The 26,514-nt window shown below is 41.4% G+C and overlaps 1 protein-coding gene across 1 annotated transcript; it reads left to right on the top strand.

Annotated features, from left to right (window-relative positions):
* Positions 1 to 85: 85 nt before the first annotated feature.
* On the top strand, positions 86 to 24,880 carry LOC135071337 (dual specificity protein phosphatase Mpk3). Its single transcript, XM_063965130.1, has 6 exons — positions 86 to 826; positions 9,099 to 9,189; positions 20,593 to 20,773; positions 22,458 to 22,596; positions 23,250 to 23,485; positions 24,701 to 24,880. Exons 1-6 carry the CDS (start codon positions 460 to 462, stop codon positions 24,878 to 24,880), a joined length of 1,194 nt encoding a protein of 397 aa, XP_063821200.1. The 5' UTR covers positions 86 to 459.
* The last annotated feature ends 1,634 nt before the right edge of the window (positions 24,881 to 26,514 follow it).

Genomic DNA, 26,514 nt, shown 5'->3' on the forward strand with positions numbered 1-26,514 from the left:
TGCTTCTCTGCTACCCACAGATAATATTATGGATATCTGTGCCTCCCTCCCTCCGTCGCCCTCCTCACCTCTCGACCCTCTCGTGCCTGCTTGTGGTTGTTGCTTGATGGCTCCAATGGCTCCGCTCCCCGTTCGTTCCGTTGAGTGAGGTTGATAGCGCGCGCGTCTTGTGTAGTTTGTTTCTTCACCACCAGTTAAAATTCTCACATACATTTTGTTGAGACTTTGGTCGGTGATACGGTGCACGCCACGGTGCTGTCTCACAGCACAACGCACAACCCGTTTCAATCAGTTTAGTGAGCGTTTCTTATAATTGGATTATCCCTGGTAAATAAATAGTGATGACAAGAATGTTTTTGTGTCTTGACTCAACGATTTGCATGGTTTCCATGCACTAGTGCAACAGGCGATTGGAAGCAAAGGTTCTGTGTAAACAGAAGCTATAATTCTCATAACAAAATGCCTACGGACTCAGAATGTGAGTGCGATCTGGTGTCGAAAGAGTGGTTGCTGGCAAAGCTACGGTCTGACGAGAGGGATACGATCTTGATAGACTGTCGCGGATCAAATGAGTATGCAGTGTCTCACATACGTTCCGCCGTGAATTTTTCCATTCCAAGTATAATGCTACGACGTTTGGCTGCGGGGAAAATCGAACTGTCATCGACAGTACAATGTAAAGAGTTGAAAGCCAGGATTGCGCACTGTCGTACGAGAGGGATTTTTGTATTGTACGGGGATGGAGCCTCGAAAGAGCAGGATTCTGTCCACTGGATCTTGCTGAAGAGGCTCAAGCAAGACGGCGTGCAAGTAGTATGTTTAGATGGTAAGTTCCTTCCAAGAGTTGTTTTATAAAACATATTTTTCATTTCATTGCACTGTTGAGCCCGTTCCAAGTGCAGTATTGTCATATTATTACAAGCCTAATGAGTAGTAACTGTCCTATGATTTTGAGCGTATAATATTCACAATTTTAATATTTACTTAGAAAAACATCAGCTAATAGGAAGTCTAATATAATTTTTATTTAACAAAATGCCTAATACTAAATAATAAACAAAATTACAAGCCTTAAATGCTTATTCTATGTTACAATTGTTTATTTATCTAAGTTTTTTAAATGTATTTATTTAGTTAATTTACGTTACAATGCCAGCTTTTAACTAAAAAACCATTCTTCATTTATGTAGGCTCATAAGACAAAATTGAATTTATTTTTCTTGCAATCCCTGTTCGTAACTTATTTGAATTCTGTTTGAGCTCAACTTCCCACAGTCGGTTATGTTAAGCTCTCCAAGGATAGAAAGACTAAAGTTTTCACTAGTCTTTTCATGTCAGAATGTTGATTCCCATCCCTGGAATGTATTTTTTGGGAAAGCGTACTTACCAAACATGTTTATTTCCAAACATCTTAATTTCATTCTTTCTCAAAAGTAAACTTTCAACTAAACCCTTATGTTTTCTCTCCAATGCTGGTTTCAGCTTGGACTTTTTTTTTCTACTTTTTTTTCAGTCAAAAATGTGGTGGAATTATTATACCTTTTTTATAAATAATAATAATAATAATAAAATCATTTTTAGTATTATTCTTGCCACCTACAAAAACAATGAATTAAAAAAGTTGTAGTTTCAATATACTACAGTATGTACCTACAAACAATATTCATTCATTGCACCCACTGTTACCTAAGTGGTACGAAACACGTAATTCTAGTTGCCACGCGCCAGTCATTTCGTAATGGTTCATTGACAAAAAATGCACCTACCTCCTTGTCACTTTCAAACAACAGCGTTGCGTCGGCGCCGGTTGGCGGCGCGTAATGTTCAGTGACGGCACATCAGACTACACATTTTCGTTGCATTATAGTGTCTATCCCAACTGCATAAGATGCCGCAAGGTTTGGCTTGATGTGCCGTGCGTCGTCTGCTATTACTTAAAAATGAGCTAATAGTATTGCTTAAAGAATCGTTTTGTATCAGTGGAGGAACATTTCGTTCTTGACTCACCCTATTTGCATTTTTGCTAGGCCTTTTCCTCAGCCAGTTTACTTTAACCTGCCTACATCAGTTAGTTTATGATTTGACCTCTGCAATGGTAATTTCTGCTTTTTCTGAGATGAATATTTTAACTATTTTGACCCTATTTAAATTCAAATTCAGCTTGTTTATGAATGAAGCTTATTAGATGGTGTTGCTAACAGATAAAAGACAAATTATGTTCCTGTTGCCCTTTGGTTACTTCTCAAAATAAACTTTGATACCTATTTACCTACTTTTTAAATTGAATAGATATCTTAATAGTAGGAAAACTGGTAGGTGTTTTATTTCCAAGAAAAAGATTGAAGTATTTTAAAACTTGATAGATATTTTATGTTTTCCTTTTAGAGTTGCCCATCCAAAAAAGCGGTATCGCGCAACGCATATTGATCAAACTGAACACTTCAAAAACCGCAAACCTAATATGATAATGACACGATCGAAGATTAATCTTCGATGGCGCCGGCTGCACACGCGAATGTCAAGGTGTTAACTATAAAATATCAATGAGCAATAAATAAATATAGAAAAAATAAATAACTATTAGTGGGATAAAGACAGTTTACTTAGGTAATTACACTTCTACAAAACTAAGAAAGGAAGAAAGGAAATAAATAAATAAATAAAACGAAATGTTTAGCTAGTGATCACGGATGTTAAACTATACGATGTGATAAACTTTAAGCTGTAAGTTTTCCAAATAAAGAATAAAAAAAATGTCATAGAAAGTATGGAAAAGTCTGAGCAACTTGATATTTTCTGAGCAAGCTTGCTCCACCATAGGTCGCATCTACTCCCCTGTTCGCCTGTATGTCTTGTCAAAAGAAAAAAATGAGTATTTTGTGAATTCTCTAACTTGAGAAATGATATTTGACCGTTGGCGGCGCAAGAGTGGGCAGGTTATTATGTGAAGAGTGGCAGGGCAGAGGCAGGCACCGGAGGTCGCGACTCCGGCATCCGCCGCGCCAAACGTGGGAGAGGAAGTCGGCTACTTATTGTGCTCCTCGCCGAGACGAGGCGCGATTACGATCGCCGGCGGGCCACTTTGTTTCAACAACTATGCGTTATTTTATGGACTGTTAAACTCGCCTCTGCTCATTACCCATTAGTTGAAGAATAATAAAAATACGCTAACGACTAATATTGAGTTTCTGAAATTGACTCGCTAAAAGTAAGTAAAATTCTATGTAGGTTGTTTACGACAAAAAAGTTTGCATCCTGAACAAGCCAATCAGTCGATACCGCGAATGTGCGCGTGAGTTATCTTCTGCTTACAATACCGGATCGCCTTCGTGAAAACTGTAAACCAGAACGCTTCAAACGGAAACAAGGGTTGTAAACATCTACAAACGGAACGATGAAAGAAACCAGCGTATTATACTAATTCTGACTAATATAAACCGAATGATCAAAAGAGGGCGGACGCGAATACAGCTTCGGCGTTCGCCCGACGGAAGAGCGCCGCAATTTTATTAATAGGTTCCTGTTTCACTCCCATCCTGCCAATTTCAATGCTTTAGTCATTGTACTATAGTATTTAAAAAATAATTTTCATTAAAATTGACCCTCCACAAAAATCCATGGCATTGTATGAACATTGATCGAAGCAAGAGCAAGCTTTCAGGGTGTATTCCATTGACCTTTTCGATGTATCTATTCAATCTTCAAGTCTTACCCATTTTATTATAATTATGATGCACTTGGTCCTCGTCTACTCAACACCAGCTCTTTATTAGTATCGTCTCTCTGAACAACAATCTATAGTGTACTACTAGCGATTACCGTGTTAGCTACTTTCTGTTATGAAGGTTTTTCATTCATTTTATCATTTCCTCGCTGGGACTAGTTTTGTGGCATCCATTCAGACTATAATACACTGATAAGTACATGTAAGTCTAGATATTAGCACGTCACTACCTTGTTTAATATACCACGCAATCTTGTATACCCATTCTTATAAGATACACCATACAAGAATGCATGGTAAATTCAGTGAACTGCTCCTGAATCGAATGTACCTACTACCTACTACTATTTATATTTATTTATATTAACCGGCAGACAGTGGTGACTGAGTTTGTTGCGGCGCTTCTTCTCAGCACTTGCCAAATGTTGGTCTCGAAGCGCTGGTAGGGTAAAAAGATTATGAGACATGTAGAGGCTCCTTAAGAGCAAAATGACGATTTGTAAGAACTATTTATTAGTCTAAACAAATAAAGAAATTTTGACTTTGACTTTGACTTTGACTGAATAATTGTCTACCCCAGTGAGAACTTCATAGCAGCTTGCATCCAATAGTTCCCCGCAACCTTAATCAACTAGATAATTCACTATTGTCTTTTATTATTACAAACAATAAAACTGCCTACATAATCTGGAATAATGTGAATACCTGAACCTGAAGAGGATCCTCACTTAAAATACCTAGGATATCCCATTCATACCCTTGCTTTTGTAACTTGCAGACTTTTCGAAAGCCATTTGTTGATGAGAGTTCTGAGGCTAGACGACAGCTGCTTAAATTACATGTCCAGTGGAAAAGCAATTCACATACGATGACTTAGGCCGGTTGTAAAATGAATGGCACGTGCGTGCGAATAACAGGATGCTATCTGCACCGCGTTGAATGTAAACTCTTTGGTGTTTAACTACAACGACGAAGGAAATCGTTTGCATCTGGCGGGAGAGGCCGTCGTGCAAATATTATGCGCATGCGCCCCATAGAGGAAGATGAAATGGGAATAGGATGTGAGTTGTCATAAAATTAAATCGCGCTAGAATTAGCTTAACCGCACGGAAACAATACGTTTTCTTTACAAGATGCTGCTGCACAAATGACGACCATGTCAAGCCTTAATCTGACTTGTCTTGGCTTAGTTTGGTGGGACACAGCCTGCACTGCGTGAACGCAGCTCTATGTGTGGATGTGTGTGTTCATAGAATTTTACAATCATCTGGCCTCTTTCTTGGTGCCGGGTTTTGATCTTTTGAATTGTATGGAAACGTCACGTCATGGTCGCGTCGCTCTGAAGCTAGCATTTTTGTCACAGTGACGCGCTTCGGAGCACCTTGCACCTTTGATCTTATTAATATCGGTTCCGTAACATGCACATTGAATGGAGCCCGAATAAACGTGTTTATTAATTAGCTCGACGTCGTAACATTGGCATTGACTGTTTTTGCGCGCTGATGTAATGTCCTATCCGCTGATTACACCTAGAGCTACTCGTATTGTATTCTGATTTTATTTAATGTCTCGTTGCGCTACGGTGATCCTGAATAAAAAAGGCTTAGTTACGGTGTAGAAGCATATAGAGGTCACACTTTTTTATCAAAATGTAGAGTCGGTTGTGAAGTAGTTTTGTTCGAGCGATGATGTCAGGTCGCGGAGCGCCCATCGCTTGTGAGCCGGGAGGTTATCAGTGACTTTTATCAGTTACCGTCACACCACGCTCATTTATCTGTTCGAAATCGTCATGAACGTCAGTTAATGATGCTCTCGCTTGAAATACTATCGAACATTTACCGATTTTCTGAACCTGTTCATCTTCATCGGCCACTTTAATAGGTTTTCTTATTTTAGTTTCGTCTTGAATATCTCATTCCACGGAACCCGAATCGATTTGGAGTCCGATGACGTCAATACCTTTATATTCCCGGAATTTGCCTGGTGTTTTCTACCTCTATTGTTATAAATAAAAGATATAATACTTACAATAAAGTTGATGAAAAAGCATTCAGGTCTGGAGTAGGAAAAATATTATTTGCTATGGTTTCTTCCTGACTGAGCATAAACTTTAAGACGGCCAATACTCGTCAGATTTATGGATTAAATTATGTGCATTGTCTTCAACTTAATCTCGGATTCCAAGAATAGGAAATACACCTTCCCTGGCTTCTTGCCGTAAACGTATGTAATTGATTTCAACGCAGTAGACACGGCCAGCTTTTCTTTAGTATAATATTTCCATTGTTTATTCCATTAGATTGAAGAGTTTTTTTTTTTACCGTTAGTTTAATAATAACCTCACTATCACGTTACTGATGAAAGGTAGACAATGGCACATGACAATTCAATGTTTACCTATTAGATAGATTGGCTACAACTCTTTAGTTTATTCTTGGAATATTAGATTTTTCAGTCTCTCTGGATATTTAAAAGTATTAAGTAATCATGTAATAAACCAAAATCTAGTCACCAAAGATATCAGTGTGTAAGCCTTCACTACAGCTAACTATGTAAACTCGCAGAGTAAGCAAGTGATTATTAGGACTGACAGAATTAATGCCCTAATTGACGTAGGTTCTGCGCGGCCCGAGCCTCGATCATGTGCGGCCATAAATAAGTCGCCCACCATCTAAACTAAATTGGTTCAAACGGTCCCAACAGGCTTGATTAAACTCTATTATGAATCCAACTAAGCTTTCAATGATGTTCCATTTGCTTACGCTTCCTCCATGATACGCCGCGGCGCTCGGCCGTAACCGCCTTGCAAATTGGATTTTGTTGCTTTTCATTTGGAAACGGAATATTCAGTCAGGTGCCCATCTCTTTACGGTCTTTGGAGTTCGTGCTGCATAGCGTATGCTGGCTAAAGCCGTGCAAGGTTGTTGATAAACGTTGCGGGAAAGAAGGACACAGGACGGGCCAAGGCCCGCGCCTGCCGCCCACGCCGCCCGCCCGCCCGGGATCCCACCTCGCACCTCACCTCGCAGGCTCACACATCAACCTGAACACCGATTCCTATTCAAAAAGAATTTTTTTCTCTCACACTTATCGCCCCGACCTTGAGCCCGAGCCGAATTGATCCGTTCTACTTTACATCGCTAAAAACCTGACGTTGTGTCGCGTCGGACCTACGTAAATGGAGTTTAGGCCTCTGTTATTATTATCATACAATGTCGTTCTCAGTATGGCCACTCGTGGGCGGCCGGCGGTCAAAACGAGCAGAATGGCGAAACGATCACGTTTTAGTTTATGTGGGTGTAATGGGCTGAAGGATTCGCTTCACGCGGCGAGGGGCGGATTTTATGGAGTCCTTGTCGGCGAGGACACGGCCGGGGTGGTGCGGGGCGGGCGGGAGCGGCGGGTTCATTGAGTGCGGCGGATGAATGGGCCGCATGAGTCACCGGATCGATGCCGCCTCCCCGCGCTGCGGCTGCGTGGAGGCCGCCCGCCGCGAGCGAGCGCCGAGCCAGCCCGACCGAAGTCGCTTTTTTTGACAAACCAGACATATTGCACTAATGATCCAGGGATGAATGCTTGTGTAGGGTCCAATGAAAACCCTTTTAAAATATGTTAACCATTAGCTAGAATCGTGCCACTCAATGTAGGCAGGGATTGCACATTCAGACCGGTATAATCATGCGATGGACGTAACCAGAGCAGCATTAGCATGTTGACAATGGGCCGTGGGCCGCGCGACAGGAAACGCTGGCTGCGGCGGAAACGCTAGTATCAGGCGCCCGCGCCGCTGCCATGGGCGTCGTGACACAGCTCAGCAACTACATTATTCACTATACAAAGCTAGGACTCAATTTCAATTATCGAACAAATAATATAAATTACACTGACGGCCATTTGATATGATAAGACCGCACTGCACACCAGAACCAGAGCGGTCATTTATGATTAGCCATTTTCTGTTCATTAAAATTTTGAACTAGGTACATAATTACCTACCATCGGATTGTTATTTAACTGGTTTTGTTAGTTATTCTAAAAAATGCCGTTAATCTTGATTGCCAAAGAAATTAAGGAATAAATCTACGCTTTAGAGTAAGGCTGTGGACGGAAACGATTGAACAGATTCAGTGTATAGAATTTTGATATGGCACTCGCAAAGATCAGTCGAGTAGGAGTCGTTCGAGGAATATTAACGTTCCTCCAGTGCCCTATGCATTTCCAATGCCACTCAAATAAATACGGTGAACCTTCACTCCTACGCGATTTATTGGAAAATGTCAGGACTAGATTACGTAGATTATTTACTTTCCTTCCGTGGATCTTGTTTATCCATTGGCTACATTACTCATGAAAAACACATCAATCACCTGAACAAAAGGTGCAAACAATTACTAGAAGTTTATCACCTTTTTATCATCATGAATAAGTGCAACTTGATACTCATTGCAGTCTAATTTAGGTACCGATGACTGGCTCTGATAGATAAATACCATTTAATAGTAATCAGAAATAAATATTGTCTTTATGGCAGTAAATCTCTGATACTGTCATTAGATTTCTTCAAAGTTGTTTGTTACTGTCGTCATCATAATTTATCAGTTTCGTATCCGCTTTGTTATCAGATCGAGGCGGCGCGATGCGGCACCGGCCCACTGCCCGTCTCCAAAGTCACTTTGAACAGTGCGCGCTTAATGAAAGAATATCAATGAGTCCGAAACAATGAATGAATGAAACGAACTTGAAACTTATTAACGCGATAGTTAGCGAGACAGACTAGTCCAACTGCAATGAGTCGCGAACTTGTTTGCATCAATTGACACCGACCGTTTGTGGGGCCAAATTAGAACTATCGTGTTTGTTTGCGCATTATCGCGTCCATATCTCAATACGTATTGAAACTGTGTTAGTCAATTGTAGAGTCAACATTGATGTTATCTCGCTTGTTTGTGGCCTATAATAATATAGTAGTCTAGTTAAACTAGAGCGGCAGTAGTCCAAGAGACAGTTAATTTATTATACGCTCAATTCTCTTTGGATTAATTAGGAATAATTTTAAATGAACTAAGCTCACATTTTTTAGAAAATTAACTAAAAGAACAGAACAGAAACTAAGTTTAGCAATGGGAATTCCATGATTGACCTGTTAAAAAAAATTTGAATGCTGGCTGCTTCCTGCCACTGCACGGGAACTTAGAACTTTAAAGGGAACAGATTACAGAACGGAATGTTACCTTAGCGATGAGAATTCGACAATTCCATGATTGACATTCGATTTCACCCATGTAAGCTCCTAAATTAGCTACAATGAAAGCATAGAGCGCTGTCTTCTTCAGTGAATACCTTGAGATCGTTTTAAAGTGGCCATTATTTGCAGGTGACTTCGCCGAGTTCCACCGCGCGTACCCTGAGTGGTGTGCAGAGGCGGGCGCTCAGCACGTGCCGCATCTGCCGCTCATGGGGCTGAGGTCAGTACCAGAATACCATAGAAAATACAATGTGTGTACCAGAATACCATAGGGAATACAATAAAAATGAAAGAATACCATAGGGACTAGGATACATGTACAAGAATACCATAAAACTTCGCGGAATTCCACCGCGCGTACCCCGAGTGGTGCGCAGAGGCGGGAGCGCAGCACGTGCCGCACCTGCCGCTCATGGGGCTGAGGTCAGTACCAGAACACCATAGAGAATACAATGTGTGTACCAGAATACCTGGTTAAGGCGACCCTTTACAAGGCTTAGGAGCCTACGGGTGACGAGCTATTGGACGTGGAGAGGGTCATTAATTATACACATATTTTCTACTATGCCGAACATTTGCACGAGAACGGTTTGTTCAAAACATATGAATTTGGTCTTATTTAATGCAGGATTAAATGCCCTTCAACCGTCAGGAAGACCACTTTTCGATAGGGTAAGTCCTTTACGCGGTATAACCGGAAAACCTAAAAAGCGCCCTTTTCGGGGGTACCCACCACTTAAGCACAACTCCGTCGAAGTCGAAAACCTAGGAGAGTCTTAATGGGCAACCAAAGAAGCCATTAAAGCAATATTTTTTTTTTGTAGGAATTATTTCCGATTTAAAAGCTAATTCTACTGGCCTATTAATGTGTCCCATAACTGTAGCACGGAATAATGTTTCTTTTGGGAGTGTCCTCACCAATCTGAAAACTTTTACCCTTTAAACTAACACAGGAATCCTAGATAATAATGGCGTTATGCCCTAATTAAACACTTAAAGAAGGTAAACAGAATTGCAATTCTTGATAAAGAAGCACATTGTTAGGCAGAGTCGATACCCAATCGAATTAATTGCAAACGAGTAACATTACAATCCTGCTCTATGCTACTATTCTCTGTTATTTTCCCACGATAAATGCAATCCAGTTCTGTAGACACAGTCGTCTTTCTCAAGTGACTTCAGTGCTGCTTTTCTTTTCTAGTTTCTTTTCATTAAGGAATATTATGTACGAATACAAAGAGACATCGCAATAGACTACAAGGCACGTAACACAGATTTATCAATAAATGTGGTCTGTATTCTGCCAGTTGTGAGCGAATATGCTAACGAGGGATATCTCGCATATCATTATCACCACACAATGGGCTATCCATCCGCACAGCAATTTTTGTACAGCGATAAAACGGGTGATGTCATCGCTGACGACCTAGAGAGGTCATTCGGTTACATACACGTGAACATGTACACAACAGACGCGTCATTTCCTCAATAACTAGTCCTAGTAGCTCTGATTTGTTAAACGAATTGTTTTGTCTTACACGTGATTGTTTTCAAGCGTTGTTGACAAACTGTAGCTTGTTTAACTTCATTATGGTTGACAAAAGTACAAACCTAGTGGATGCTCTTTCTCAAGTACTACACGACACGTGTTTATTCAACACATTGTTTATTATACCAATGTACCTTCTGTTCAGTGTCGAGTCGTGTCTAATGGTAATGAAGATATTCATCAACGTTTATTCATTGAAATGGCTTCCAATGGGTGCAGGCTGTCGTGAATAGTTCTTACTGGGAATAAATGGTATTTTCCTATGTGTAGCAGTGGGCTTCTAAGGTGATTATGGGTATTATAGGGAATAATAGGGATGATCAGTAGTAAATTAACTAGATCTATTAAATACCAACGTTAAAACGAAACCTCTAGCAACATTAATTACGTGAACGAGGAAACTCGCGCACGCGTGGGAATCCGATTTCTTGCGCGTGAGACGTTTCCCTTAATCACCTCGCGAACTACGGAAAAAGCCGCTGGGCGACCGAGCGATTCCGGCGCGACTGGATACCGATACCGGCTTTCTCAATGCGATCTTGTTGATGAGCTATTTAATTTACCTGCCCATGAGAAGCGCACGGTTGTTGGAAACTTGGAATAATGCAATGGACAGCTCAAGGCGCAATGCAGAATTACAAAACGAAAAAAAAAACTGACTAGATGAATTCAGATACAGGGTGTCCCAAAAACAATGGATAACCCTGTAACCATCGATAGGCCTCGCCATGATCTCCCTAACGTCCATTTTTGTCCCCAGTAAAAATATCACTGTTTTCAAGATTTTTAAGTTTTTGTGCATTTTTAGAAAATTGCCATCTGCAATTACTTTTTCTCATGCCATTTCTACAAATGAGGATACTTTTCAATCTAGTTTTTTCCTTATCACAAGGGATAGTTGGGCTATCAAAAGAAAAGATCAAAGTTTAACAAACTAGTTTGAAAGTATGAAAATTTTAAGAAATTGCAGATGAGAAGGAAAAATTAATTCATTGTCTTGCACTTTTGATCAGCCATCGTGTAAAAAAAATGTAGGAAGACCATCGTGCCCATTACCTCAAAAACTTCCTTGGTTAATTGAGATTCTAAAAAGGTATCACAAGCCTATGTATTCTGTATTATTTTTCTCTTATGGCTACTTGAATAACAACTAGTATGAAAACTGAAAAAATGAGTTTTTCTCGTAATAGTTAAACTAGGACTGCATAGTGGCATTAAATACAAATGGATAATTTTTGGCGTAGGAATTTAAATAAAGCAACATTTTATCATCATCATCATTTCAGCCATAGGACGTCCACACGAACATAGGCCTGTACCCTAATGATTTTCATAATGACCGCTTGGTAGCGGCCTGCATACAGCACCTTCCTGCTTAACTTTATGAGGTCGTCGGTCCACTTTGTAGGTGGACGTCCTACGATGCGCTCTCCGGTACGTAGCCTCCACTTGAACCCTGCTGCCTCAGTTCTGCGAACTACTGTGCCTTGCCCTTTGCCACTTCAGCTTGCTGATCCGTCGGGGTATGTCAGCGACTTTAGTTCGTTTACAGGTCTCTTAATTTCTGATACGGTTTCGTAAAGAAACCCGAGCATAGCCCCTTCCATAGCTCGCTGTGCAAAAAATCCACGTTTCCGAGCCGGTTATAAGGTGTAAAACAAAAATTAAGTAATCACAAAAACGCAGAACGGACGGCCAATGGGGCAACAGGGTTCAAGTGGAGGCTACGTACCGGAAAGCGCATCGTAGGACGTCCACCTACAAAGTGGACCGACGACCTCATAAAGGTAAGCAGGAAGGTGCTGGATACAGGCCGCTACCAAGCGGTCATTATGAAAATCATTGGGGTACAGGCCTATGTTCAGCAGTGGACGTCCTATGGCTGAAATGATGATGATGATGATGATAAAATGTTGCTTTATTAAAATTCCTACGCTAAAAATTATCCATTTGTATTTAATGCCACTATGCAGTCCTAGTTTAACTATTACGAGAAAAACCCATTTTTGCAGTTTTCATACTAGTTGCTATTCAAGTAGCCATAAGATAAAAATAATACAGAATACTGTAGGTTTGTGATACCTTTTTAGAATCTCAATTAACCAAGGAAGTTTTTAAGGTAATGGGCACGATGGTCTTCCTACATTTTTTTTTACACGATGGCTGATCAAAAGTGCAAGACAATGAATTAATTTTTCCTTCTCTTCTGCAATTTCTTAAAATTTTCATACTTTCAAACTAGTTTGTTGAACTTTGATCTTTTCTTTTGATAGCCCAACTATCCCTTGTGATAAAGAAAAAAACTAGATTGAAAAGTATCCTCATTTGTAGAAATGGCATGTGAAAAAGTAATCGCAGGTGGCAATTTTCTAAAAATGCACAAAAACTTAAAAATCTTGAAAACGGTGATATTTTTACTGGGGTCAAAACTGGACGTTAGGGAGACCATGGCGAGGGCTATCGATGGTTACAGGGTTATCCATTGTTTTTGGGACACCCTGTATAACATCTTTGTTTTCTTTGATTCCATATTCAGTGCAATGGGTTTTTTGGCAAAAACTGCTGTCAGTTTCTTTTTAACCTACCATTGGATTATGATTTAGTACATAATTCATTAGCTTTGAATTTTGATCTATCGTCGTCTATAAATTGACTTCCATTTAGTAACACGGACCTCATTCTCATTAGTGGCTACTGTGTTAGTGGTCTGATTTCGCTGGTGTCACATTTCAAAGCACTAATTTTGATAACAACGCGGATGTTTGAGCACTTAATTTGAGGATGTAGGCAGATCTTTTTTGGAATACTAAAATTAATGACACGAGGTCGATGATCATTGAGGCCAGTTCCCATCGGTGCCGGAATAAGCAGTTACTGGCGATTTACGATTATTTACCGATACATTCTTGTCTTGTAGTCTCCATTGCGAGAATTCGATCACGGCTTGATTCATTAATATTTACTTTTTGAATCGGCAATACAAAATAAGACGTGACTCCTCTCAAATCTCAATCGTTTGTATATTTTCCGTACTTTGATCAGAACGTGTGGGTGCAAAAGTAAACTTAAAAACGTTTTCTCAGAATTCATGTTGTAATGAGTGGCGATGATGGCTAATGTTACTCATAGCATTAACAGGTTGGGTTGATGTAAGTGATTCTTGTTTTTGTTATGTGGAAAATGCCAGCGTTTTATACTAAGCGTTCTTGTGTGCGAGCACCATGTCATGTTCATGATACCAGCGCATGTCAATAGATGGGTAGCATGCTCACCGGCGCGTAGGTACAATACGTCAATGTCAAATAATATTTCGATTCTACGTCGCTACATTTGTTCAGCTGGTCTGGGTAGCTCAAACTCAGTTGGAATTTGTTCAAAATTGACCTCTATTCTCATTGGAATACCAATGCAGATGTTTGTTTAGTAGTTGTTAAGTACAACAATGAGGCTGTTCACGTGAATTAACATAACATGGCTAAAATTACTATACCTGTTAAATACACAAGTATAGCGAACGCATTCTTTGAGAGTCTATTGTGTAAATTGTTTTTATAAAGCCAGAAGCATTATCAATTTAACAATAACAACTAATAACAGGCGTAATGCCATAATTAATGCTGATACACTTCAACGATTGCTCGACACTTAGACGCATTATTAACTGTACCATGCAATCAGATCGAGGCAGGTAAAAGAGAGCGTAGGCAATTGTTCCATGGGAATGAATATGAACTCGGTTGAGTTCGTAAGCAACAATGATCATTGATGAAACGCTCAGAAGCGAGCGGTTGACGCATTGCAGGCGGCAATCGGCACGTAAAAACCTTGGTTAATAAACTCATTCATCATTTGTGAGTGGCGCTGTGGCGTCGATGGAGTTAGCTAACCGAGTGTATTGCATTAGAGCGGCGGAACTAGGGTTGCGGAATACCCTGAGCAAGTATTTTTGAGGAATTCGAGTTCCGAATGCCTCTGCGGATCGTACAATCGAACATTAAACATAATCAGTAAAGCATGGCACAATTTTCACACCTGTTGCTTTGAAATTATTAAAAGTTACCTTACATTAAACCTAGTTTCCATGCATGAATACTTTGACTCAAATTCTTCAAAAACCTACCATTATCGCCGGTTCAGTTCTGTCAAGAGAGGACTTTAAAGAAATGAAACCCAGCTGTGGTTTGAGGCCAAGTCCCTCAAATATCGAATTCAGTTCATCATCGTTGCTTAGCAACAATCGTGACCACTTTTGTAAAATATTCGAAAACGTCGCAAGTTCGCAACCCTGGTGATACCTATTGCGATTGCGACTCAATGAGGCGGCTCCATTCATGCCAGCGGGCCGCATGCGCATTTGCGCCGTTCACTACCGCTTGCGAATACGCCACTACCACCAGCAACCGCGAGGCGGCGCCACCGCTGCCACTATTTAGTCAATGAACTACGCTGCTACGATTCATTGCGAATGATAATACTTTCTGTAACATCATTCAGAAACCGCCAAGGCTGCTGACGTCGCTGTTGAAACAGCGCGTCTGCAAAAATAGCCTTTATGATTAAGCGCACAGAACATATTGTCCAGCTCCACTATGAAGCTTCTCACTTTAACATTCATAAAATTAAATTTGTACGCTTAATCGACATTCACTTTGTTCTCAAACCATGTCTATTTAAACTTACCACCACAATATCTTTAAATAAAATTTAATTACATGATACAAAAGAAAAATGTGTATTCAATGAAACATCAAGAGCCGGTTAAAAATGCAAAATGAAGATTTTACCTTAACATTTAATTTGAATTCAACCTTGAGTTGAGGTCGGAAAGAAATGAAATATTTCAACCTTCCACGCTTGTTAAAGGGAACTTCAATATTTTCTTTCCATTTAGCCTTGTTAATTAAGCGGTCTCACACATTGACCCTCGTTGCCGGCGCATAGTTTCTATCCCAGAGTTAAAAACAAGGGGCAGAGAGCCGTTTCCTGGCGCCTGCTAATCGCGTGACGGTTTCCTTTCACGATAACATATATAACTATAAATAGCAACATTGAAAATGGTGTAAATGTAATGACGCCCACGGCTGGGGCGGGCGGGCGAGGCGCGGGGCGGGCGGCGCCCACTCGGCTCTGCTACGATTACATCAATCAACAATTCTATTTTTAACGCGTATCCCATAAATGGAAACGCGGACCTACCCGGCCGGGCCCGGCCATCCTCCGCGGAGGACGATACGGGGAAGTTGGAGCCATAAATCAACATAATTCACACTAACTTATTTATAGAAATGTGTTTTTGAACAAGTTTCAATTGTTATGATAAGCACAGCCCACGAGACAAGTCTGTTCGCTGTTGTTTCGGGATAATCAGCAAAGTTTCTCGTGTAGGTGTAGCAATCACTGTACAAATCTTCAGCCCACTGCGTCTTTTCGCACTTAAATTAAATCTATAGTTCATTTCAAAATTGAATAGAAATTAAGCTAGTTTGCTTATCCGCCCCATTATGGTTGGAGTGAGACCTTTCTCCTCCAGTGGGTAGTACCTATTCTACCTATACAGGCTTGCTTTGCAATTTTTCAGTAATTAGATGTAGTTATTAATAAAAGTGGCTCGTCGTTCCCTGAAGCTCGAAGCCTTGGCACGGTTGGCGCGGGTTAGCCCGGCCTCACCGATCCAGATGGCCAACCCTCATTAAATTCACATTACAACCACTGCCTCAGCTAACAGGCTGTGACATTTTCATCCATTTACCAGCACACACACTGTAACTGTAACAGCATTACAATGCCGTGATTCTTTGGAAAAATCAAAGGTCACAGATGTTTATCGAAAGCCGTTCGCTAACAAGGACTCTAAATCTAAGTTTAGCCCTTTTATGTTTGACAGAACAGGAGCCAGTCACGCAACTGGAGGACTTGTCGATCTGTAACGTGACGTCAGCGTGTACCTACGTCATTCGATGCTTGATGGCTTGAAGCCGCCACACACATTATTCTACTAATATCATAAATGCGAAAGTAATTCGCTATCTGTGAAATGGATTTTGTTGTATCGATTAGATAAGAATAGATTATGGACCTCCCAAATCTTTTGACAAGACATCCCTTTGTCACAAGCAGGAAAGGGGTGAAATTGGGAAAGAAAATTTCAATAGGGTAGCCGATCATCAGCCGGCATATGAAAATTTTGAAGTGCTTTTGGCAAGGTGTTTTTTGATATGATAGAGAATATTAATTTTATTGTATGTACGTACGCATAATCCGGTCTTTGATTAAACTTGATGTATTGTAGTTTGAAATTGCTGAAACATTTTGAAAGAAATGACAAGTAATTATTCTACGTAGACGAGGTCACAGGTACCAGCTATTGATATTTTAGGCAAACGCCGGCTCGCAGGTAAAATGAGGGTCTTGCTGAATTGTATTTTGATGTATTTTTAGACGACTTCCTTTATTAATTCAATTTGAAAGCTCATGTTAAATGTATATTTAGGAGTTTCATATTCCATATCATATTTTACATTACAATGAGGGGTTCGTTGAAAGTATAATTCGTGGCGATGTTCATTTCGCTGGTAAACAGGTCGCGTCATAAGTCCTCTTTGAATAATTTATTTTTGTTGTATGTAGCTTGGTAGCGATGAGTAAAAAATGATGAAACACAAGATCCTGGTTGTGGCGAGGAGGTTATTATCGCGGTGACGTCGCCGGCGCCGACGTCAAGCCGTCGTTTCGCGTGAGTTCATTCACGAATTTTATCCGACCACGGTCACGGCCGCCGAATGTGTTTGCCTGCTTTATCTTATCAAACAACTCAATTCAAAGTTCATTTTCAAAATAAATGCCGTCGACGTCGACACAACCTTTTTCAAAATCAATGAGCGACTTGATGGAGATTATGGGATTAACCTGTAACGCCCATCTGAATTCCTGGTGACTGGGACTGCGGGTGTCTATGCAGTAATTACTCACCATCAGGTGATCCGTCTGCTCGTTTCCCTCCTCTCACATTAATCATGTGAAGTGGAGAAATGTCTCAGTTAGAACAAGGCTAAGATGGGTTGAGATTTTGAAATAAAATTCTTAAATGAAACATTCTGTTTACTAGCTCATTATTCAGGAAAGGATGCACGCAAATCAATTCCTCCCCGACTTATCAACTCATTAAAAAAGTAACTAGTGTAAGCCACAAAGTAATGCGTATTTTTTTCCTTCATGAAGGTAATACGTGTACCTACTCATTAATATTCAAACGTCGCTAGTGAGGTTACTAAAAAAATAGAGCGTTGGTAATTCTACCACTTACTCTACCTTGCGTATTATATGCATCCGTAGGTGTGAGTGGCCTACGACCTCGACACACTTGCTAAAATACAATAACATTCTCATTAGACCGCGTGTCGTTATTTCTCGACGTGGAGCCATCAAATAACACAGCGCATTATAAACGTCCCTTTGTCCGAGTGGCTCGGCTCGTTAAAAGTCCTGCCAGGATGGGAACTAACGAGTCCGGCATTAAAAAACCGTCCCTTGCAGGCGGTCATTGGCAGCGGGTGGGTCGGGCCGCATTCCTGTGCGCCGGAGCACTCGCCTACACGCTCCACGCCTACCCGGCCGGCTCGCGGAGGCCCCGGCGCACGCCTCGCCGCATAGAGACCTCCTGTCACGACCACTCGGCCGGCTTGCACCGCTTCGTGGAGCCACCGGCCATACATACTTGACTCGTTCATTAATAACACGAGCGGCCGTGTCGCGGCTTCCGGCGCTCGCCGCCATACAAAATAATAATATGAATTGGATTCGCGCGAAGCCGTTGTCACCCACACAATGCTCGCCACAAGTAGCTAGTAACTCGGTACTCATTGTAGCGAACGCTCCCATTGTTTCAACGAAGAGGCGACATTTCTGTGAATGACTGTGTAATGTCACGCTAGGCTTACACTATCGAGGTTTGCGTAATGGGATCGGCTCACCCACATGAGTCTAAAATCAAAGCGACTACTGTCGATGCCATTATCAGATCATTGGGTATGGCGTCGGTGCGTGGGCGAGCTCCCCTGAATGGACGTATCGGGCTCCCACGCGCCGCCCACGCACCACGGCCACGCTGCCTACTATGTATATGCCGGCTCGACATAGTACTTTATTATACATAGCTGCTCCCTGCCCGAGCCCACTCGCACGCCGAGTTAATTGCCTAGCTGACCATTTACTTGACACTGATCTAATTGCTTGCCATTCGGTAGGAGTCAGTCCACGTGTAGGTTTGCCTGATGATGATGAAATGACGATCCTTATTTGTGAGCTTTCCTATCTTGAACTGGTTAGCAGATTAGGAGCGGTGTTGTTTTTTTTCGCATATTGAATAGAAGATAAAATTTGCTTATCGTGTTTGCTAAACGGATTAAGAATTCGTTGTTTATAATTTTCAATATTAGCATGTCAAGATAGTGAGAATACGTCACAAGCTGTCATTACACGAGGCAGATAATAAATGAGTAGGACATTCTTCAAATCGACCCTTTTAGGTAGTTTTAATGCTCAAACAAAAGCACTTGAGATATATCCATCCACAAGGTGGCTGATGTTTCAGGGGTTTATTGACGATGCCGAGGTGCGTGGGCGAGACATCGGCTGTGCGGCGACTTGACAGGAGCGTGCGCCTAATTTGATTGCTTTCAAAACAGCAAACTGAATGGCGGCGAGACGATTGAGAGGGCGAATTTGGAAAAGTGTCGCGTGGGATGAGACGCGTTGGAGCCTCTGGCGCGGGCGGCGCGGGGGGGAGGAGAGAAGGACGCGTTGTGTGGGCGGCCATTGAGCCGCGGGGGCAGGTGAATGGTGAACCCCCGGCCTCTTCCCCCATTGAGCAGGCTGCGATCGATCGCCGCCTCCGCCCGGGCCGCGCCGACATTGAGCCCTAAGCCCCCGCACGGCGATACGGCTCGTGCACGAGCTTGCAGCCCTTTGATCATTTTTACAGATTAAGAACACTGAACGGCTATTATCGATGCTCTTGAACTTATGTTGCCCATTGACATACTTTGGACTGTCTTCATACACTCGCAAACTATTTCGGGGTAACAGATATGAACGAGTTTCCGCGTATTCTTAAAAGATTATGATTATTACGTGGTAGTCTTGAGATCGCCTGCCTGATACATGATACGATAGGTACCTAATAACATGAGATATAGGAGCTTCTATTTCTAATTGGCTATCTGCCTTTCTGAACTTCCATGATAGCCATTATAATTGCGTGGTCGTAATGAAGCTATTACAACGGGCCACCTAATGGTTTCCATGAATAATTCGGGAGCCCAGTTGGCCGAAGACGACAATATGACGAGGGCATGTAGTAAATTAAGTTAGAGTCTGTTCCATCGGGCGTCCGCCGGGCCGGGCACGCCGTGGTCGCGTGATTGATACTAAACGCATTAGCTATGTGTTTAATGGCAGCGTTCGTTATTGGATTATTTTGTTCATTAGGTTTCGCCGGCAGCCGAGACACGCTCGGCCCGGAAGCGCCGGCTCTTGCGTAACATAATTACGCTCAAACGCTGTGAACGGGCCCACATAATCGGCGCGTTCGACAAATTCAATCAACCCTTCGCGTTCGCTCTCAAGGTTTTGCTAGACTGCCACGAAAGTTCATTGATGTTTTTCAATGTCAATACTTGGGTGTCACATTCATTCCAAGAATAACTAACCTGTACAATTTGTTGGATATTATGGAAGGTTGGATGTGGCTTTGACCCTTAATATTAGGGTAGATTGAATAACCCAGAGCACACAATGACACAAATATCATAGAAATGGAACCGAATGCTCACTGGAATCATTGAAATGTAGCTCATCGTTGTTGGCAACAACTTGTTGCCATTAGAATCTCTATGTCAATTCTGATCGTAAAACTTTTGATGAAATATCAAAACATGTCGTTTACAGTCACATCTCACATAACCACTGCAATTCCTGACGTGTGACCAGGATTTGTAGCTTGACCTCCAATAAAGACTTAACCATTTAAGTTTGTCCCGCACCACGTGGCTAAAAAGTGTTATCCTAAACTTCCAGGTCGCTCCGCATCAGCGGGTCGGGCTGCGACGAGTCGCTGTCGTCGGGCTCGTCGTCGGAGTGCGACGAGGCACACACGCACGCGCCGCAGGAGTTCCCCATCGAGATCCTGCCCAACCTCTACCTCGGCAACTCCACCAACAGCGAGGACTGTGATGCGCTCGCCAGACACAACATAAAGGTGAGGCAGGCACTTCTTTAACCTTCAGAAGACATTACAAAACTATTACTGGTGGTGGCGTATGCACTGGTAGCACCGTACAAACCTCTTAGAAACTGTATCGACATTGTTTGATTAAATATGAGGAACTTACCGAACTCTTCCCCCATTTTACCCCTCGTTCATATAAGATTAAGAAACTATTGTACTGGCGGTGATACTTGGAGATTGACTAAATCTGTGGAATGGACTAATTGTGTGAAATTCTTTATTAGTCGATCATTGGGCTAAGCATAATTTAATATGAATAGTAATAGAACTGGACATCCAAACCATGCGTGTTCCATCTTGACAGAAAAGTTGAATGTTTGGGTAAATCTGTGCATCCTTTTTTTCAAAAGCTTCTTACTCGCGCCCGAGTAGATGGTGCTGAATTAATTCCATAGTTTCCGAATGGTTCTAATTAACATATTAATTCGATGCAACAGCAAGCAAATTTCTAAATATTGAATCTTACGACTCGCGCCTGTCGAATAAAACTGGGTGTTGTAAAAACTTTTGCAATCTAACAAGTAAGAGAGAGCAAAGAACCTCTAAATTTCTTCAACAGGCTGCAGCTATCACGTTTCTAGCCAAGGCAATAATTTGAAATTGTATTTTCTTATTTACATGTCGTGGCCATGACAAGTGCATGTAAACTATTAACGCTGACGTATCAATGGTTTACAACAACCTCTAGAATTAGCATTCTATTCATTCAGTTGGTTCCTTAATAGGTTTTTAATTGCCACAACCATGCTATTAACATACCTACGATACGTGTCTCAAGAGTCTAGTTACTAAAATTATGTACGAGTTAGTTGATAGCCTATAATGTAATATTGCAATATTACTCCCGAGGCAAATTAAATTTTTATACCTTTATTAAGATTAAGCTATTTTAATTGACTCACTAAAGCAATTTACGCAAACGTTTAAAGGTTATAAAATTTATTGAAATAATATCCTGTACGCAGAAATCCTCGTAAGATGAATCACTAAACCTGCTGACGCGAGCCCAAAGAATGCACTGAGGGAACGGTCCCTGGATTACAAAGAAATGTATCATACTCAGCCATTGCATCATTTCCGCGCAAATAACATGATCGCCGAACGCGATGACGGCATTAATAAGAATTATGTAATTTAATTCCGTTCACCAAATTGGTTTCTGTTGTAGTACGGGCTTACTTCATCCCGGATGACAGCTGAAACATTCGATATAACTCACTAACTCTTGTATAAAGTTTGTTAATATTAGGATTCTTGGAAGTACAAAATCTGTTCGAACTACGAGAGAATATTTTTCAGACGTTATTCGCACGATTTCTGGGCAGGAGAGATGAGTGGATATGAGAACTGCCCGTAAAAATGTAAACTGATTTATCGCTGCGTCTAAACATGGCCCAGCATTCCCACACAAAGGCCCAATCAGAAGGCATATCGAACACAGCCCAGCATAACTAACAAACTTTTTGACGCGGAAAAAATGCTTTGCATACCGTTACCACTGCCCGGGAGCAGCATGGTGCTAAAAAGGGCACTGCTTCGTCCTGAAAAAGTTCTAGCAAAGCAAAGCGGCGTTCCATTACCCCGTCTGAGTATCCGTCCGAAGCCTTGGATTTTCGGGACTAACTATAGCCTATCCTTCTTGTATTTCCTTCAGTACGTGCTGAACGTGACGCCGGACCTGCCCAACACGTTCGAGGCGGAGGGCTGCGGCATCAACTACCTGAAGATCCCCATCGCCGACCACTGGAGTCAGAACCTCGCCGTGCACTTCCCGCAGGCCATACGCTTTATTGGTTAGTATGATCTTTGCAATTTTGTAAAATGGTGTCTCTTGGCCAAAAATGTTGGTTCCTTTAGGAGAGAATTTGACAATAGATTCCATATTTTCAGTTTAGTGACATGACTTGATTAAGGTTTGAACTGTTTTCAAGCTTATACAATAGAATGATATTTTGATTATATTCAATCATCGATATATCATTTTCTTCGTCCTAACTTAAACGTTACATTATAAAATGAATGAGGGCCACTATAGTTTCTGTTACTCGCTAATAGTTAACCTGGTGACAATCGGTGGAACGCCGAAGGGGTAGGAGAACTATCGCATTTGCTGTCTTGCTGCTGTGTATTTTGTGTTTCGCCTATACCACCAACTAGTTAGCATAATAGGTTTCATCTTTAGCACCGACGAGCACAGCTACGGTTTCAACAGTATCTTAGTAACTTTTCATGACTATTCGCACCTCTCGCTCCCACCACTGCAACTCCTGTGTAGCCAGGATCTACAGCTTGACCGCCACAAAAACCCAACCAATGAAGGTCAAGTTTGTCCCGGGGGAAAGTTAAACTGTCATTGGACCCGCAACGAAATTAATTAGAAGAACATAGGAGTTCGAAATTGTATCGAAAATCCTAAGTGTATTAATAATGACTTTGTCTTGCACAGAGGAGGCAATGTCAGCGCGCGTCGGCGTCCTAGTCCACTGCGTGGCGGGCGTGTCTCGCTCCGTTTCCGTCACGCTGGCGTACCTAATGCAGCGACATCGTCTGAGCCTGCGCGACGCGTTTGAACTGGTGCGCGCACGCAAGACCGACATCGCGCCCAACTTCCACTTCATGCGGCAATTGCACTGCTTCGAGCGGGACCTCGGCCTCCACGAGCGCAGCGCCAGCCTGAGTAAGGTCTGCTACCTATCACCCGCACGGGGCAGCCTCTCTTGAGCGCTCATTCCGCACACTTATGATGGGAGTAACTAATAAGTGTTTGAAGAAAAACTTGTACCAAAACGCCTCATTATGGTTAGCGCTTTGTTTTGCATGGAAAAGAGAAAACAGACAGGCCGTATTTGGGGTACAGTCAGCGTCAAATAGTTATGTATCACGTACATAAAGTAGACAAAAAGTTGATAACACAACCTTATTTCAATTGTAACAAAGACGTGTTGCGAACTTTTTGGCTACTTTGGGCGTCACGAACTATTTGACGCTGACTGTACTTCGCCAACAGTGTTAACTGCCCATTGAAAGTCATGTCATCTCGTTCTATCGCAAAGAATCGCCATTTGATTAGAGCGAGAGCAAAAACGGAAATGGATAGTTAACAGTGTGGGCGTGTGTACATGCAGAACTTATTAGTTATTCTTATGCTATTCTGCTTATTTTGTATTTGTGTTTAAAAGTGTGCGTAAATGTTTAATCTGAATTAATTATTTGTTGTAAACTTGTAACATATTATTTGCTTTCTAACTTATTCTATCATAAAGAGAGGCTATCCCTACACGGCTTTTACATACATTTTACGCGTGTTCGAATCTTCGCGAGTGTTACATTTTTTTTTATTTATTATTAAAATAATGCCTTACTTAATGATGATTTTTCTAAATTAGAAAATCACGTAATTATGGTGTGTGATAGGCTGATAAAATTTTCGGGTTCAACTCCTGGCTCAAATAATAATTGTTTTTGGAATGTTTTGTAACTTTGAAATTTCGCCCTATTTACAAAGATACAGCATGAGCTGATCAATCCACTCGGAAGATTCGAGACCACACGCGTCCCTACGCTTTCTATACGTCTGTATTCAGACGAATAGAATAGACAGTTTGACACCATACCCCAATAATTCGAAACCACAACTGTTTTAAAAAGACTCTTCATTCTGGTCTTAAAAACCTAATTTATTTTAAATTACCTGTAAATTTCGATTTTTGTTCGAATTGTAACTGAAAAAAGTAGTATAATAGGGTTGACAAAGTAGTGACGTCACTTCCTTGTAGTGCCATAAAAAATCTAAGGGAGAGTTTCGTTTTGACAGTTTTAAAAAGTACGTCAATTGACTGTGGTGTCAACATGTCTATTGATGTTAAGCACGTACTGATGACCTTATTTGTTACTTAGGTGCTGGAGGAGCTGGGCGTTGCTGAGCTGCAGGCGCCGGACTCGGGCGCGGGAGCAGGGACGGCGGCGCGGGCGGCGGGCGAGGCGGCCTGCGGGTGCGCGCGCGCGCCGGCCGGCGTGTCGCCCGACTCGGGCATCGAGTTCGACCGCTGGAGCGCCGCGAGGGACACGCCGCAATGACAGTTCTTCACGCCGCAAGAGCGCGCCGACGACTGAGCGCCCGCTGTGCGCCCGTCGCGATCTTAGCGCGTCAGCGGTGCGCTCCAAACGCTCCGGATCGGCTCAAAAACTGAACTCCGACAACCGTTACTTCGACATTACGTTACTCCGACACTACTGAATATCGACATGACCGACAAAGGATATTCGCCTTTGTCTAAGTAGTGTAGTGTCGAAGTAAAGTCATGTCGATATTCAGAAATGTCGGAGTAACGTAATGTCGAAGTAAAGTTTGTCGGAGTTTACTTAGGTAGCCCTCCGGATCCACTCTCCCGACGCTACGCTTTCGGTGCCACGGATTGTATCGCGCTCGGCGGGCGCGCTCCGATACCTATTTTTAAGTCAATTTTATAAGTTTGATATCGATAGATCGTAGTGGACCGTGGATGCGAGATGAAAATGCATTCCCGACTGTATCTTCCGTTACGTTATGCATTTTGTGTCCGTTCGAATTTATTTCAAGACTATTTTTATATGATGTATTTTTGTTAACGAGCGAATAATGATATTGTGTTGTCCGAATCTGTTTCCTCTGTGAGGACGAGGAGGCCGGCCCGGCCGAGTTTCATTGTGCCACATAATACGTTAAACTTAATCTGAGGCCTTTATTGTGGAACGACACTCAAAACTTGTGAGTATATGTAGATTCAAGCCTCTGTTCGGTGCAATTTCAATGTTGAAACCGATCACAGGCTGGAATTCATCTTGAACGTTCTTTCATACTTGAGTGTCGTTTCATATACGGGCCTGAGTGTTTACATAAGCATTTTTAGTATAATATATGAGTTAATTGTTAAGCGCTAAATGATCGATGTAACATTTATGTATGTTTTACATTATTTCTCTAGTAACACAGGGCTTCTGACGATTCTTCCATTGTTGTTGATTATAAAAATGTATGTGAGTGCGAGATTGAGCGAATGAGTATGATAATGATAAGTATAGGTAAACGTATTTCTTCATATACACTAGTATCGACACGACCACTGCTGCCGCCGCGCGCCGCGCTTTGCGCGCCAGGCGACACAAATATTTTATTTTCAAAGTTATCGTATTGTCATAAGAAAATATTTTATAAACACTAGGAAATGTTAACTACAAAACTTATTTTTCTAATATTCTTCTGCAATCTTTGTTATTTCATCAAAGACATATTATAACATAATAGTCAACTGTAAGTACCTTTGTAAAATTTGATTTTAAATGAAATGAAAGTTATTTGTATAAGAAATTCAAGATGAAAATGAGTATTTTTGTATGTAAGTATAAATGCAACTAGCGTACCTCTAATAATACAAAAGTGTCATCCGATAAACTTATTTACAAAAGCCCTCTGCGGGTAGTCATGCGATAAGTGATATTTTATTTAGCATTTTGTGATATTTCTATTGGCATTTATGATTTAAATGGCTTCCAAAACTATAATAGTATATATTAGTATACATTTCACAGTGTGTAAATGAAAATAGATACATATAAATGATACAAAAAACTATTTTAATTCTGATCACAATATTTTTGTCTTTTATTTTTATGTGTATAGTATTTTCATTTACACAAGACAAAAATATATTGTTCCATCAACTTTGTGTGTA

Source organism: Ostrinia nubilalis, chromosome 4 (genome assembly GCF_963855985.1).
Source record: "Ostrinia nubilalis chromosome 4, ilOstNubi1.1, whole genome shotgun sequence".
NCBI classification, from domain to species: Eukaryota; Metazoa; Arthropoda; class Insecta; order Lepidoptera; family Crambidae; genus Ostrinia; species Ostrinia nubilalis.

Bases quoted from the DNA above. Each gene is read 5' to 3' on its own strand.
- LOC135071337 (XM_063965130.1), top strand. From the start codon at position 460: ATGCCTACGGACTCAGAATGTGAGTGCGATCTGGTGTCGAAAGAGTGG. The intron at 20,774-22,457 runs GTGAGGCAGGCA...TATTTCCTTCAG, and splicing joins TCGCCAGACACAACATAAAG to TACGTGCTGAACGTGACGCC. The intron at 22,597-23,249 runs GTTAGTATGATC...TGTCTTGCACAG, and splicing joins GCAGGCCATACGCTTTATTG to AGGAGGCAATGTCAGCGCGC.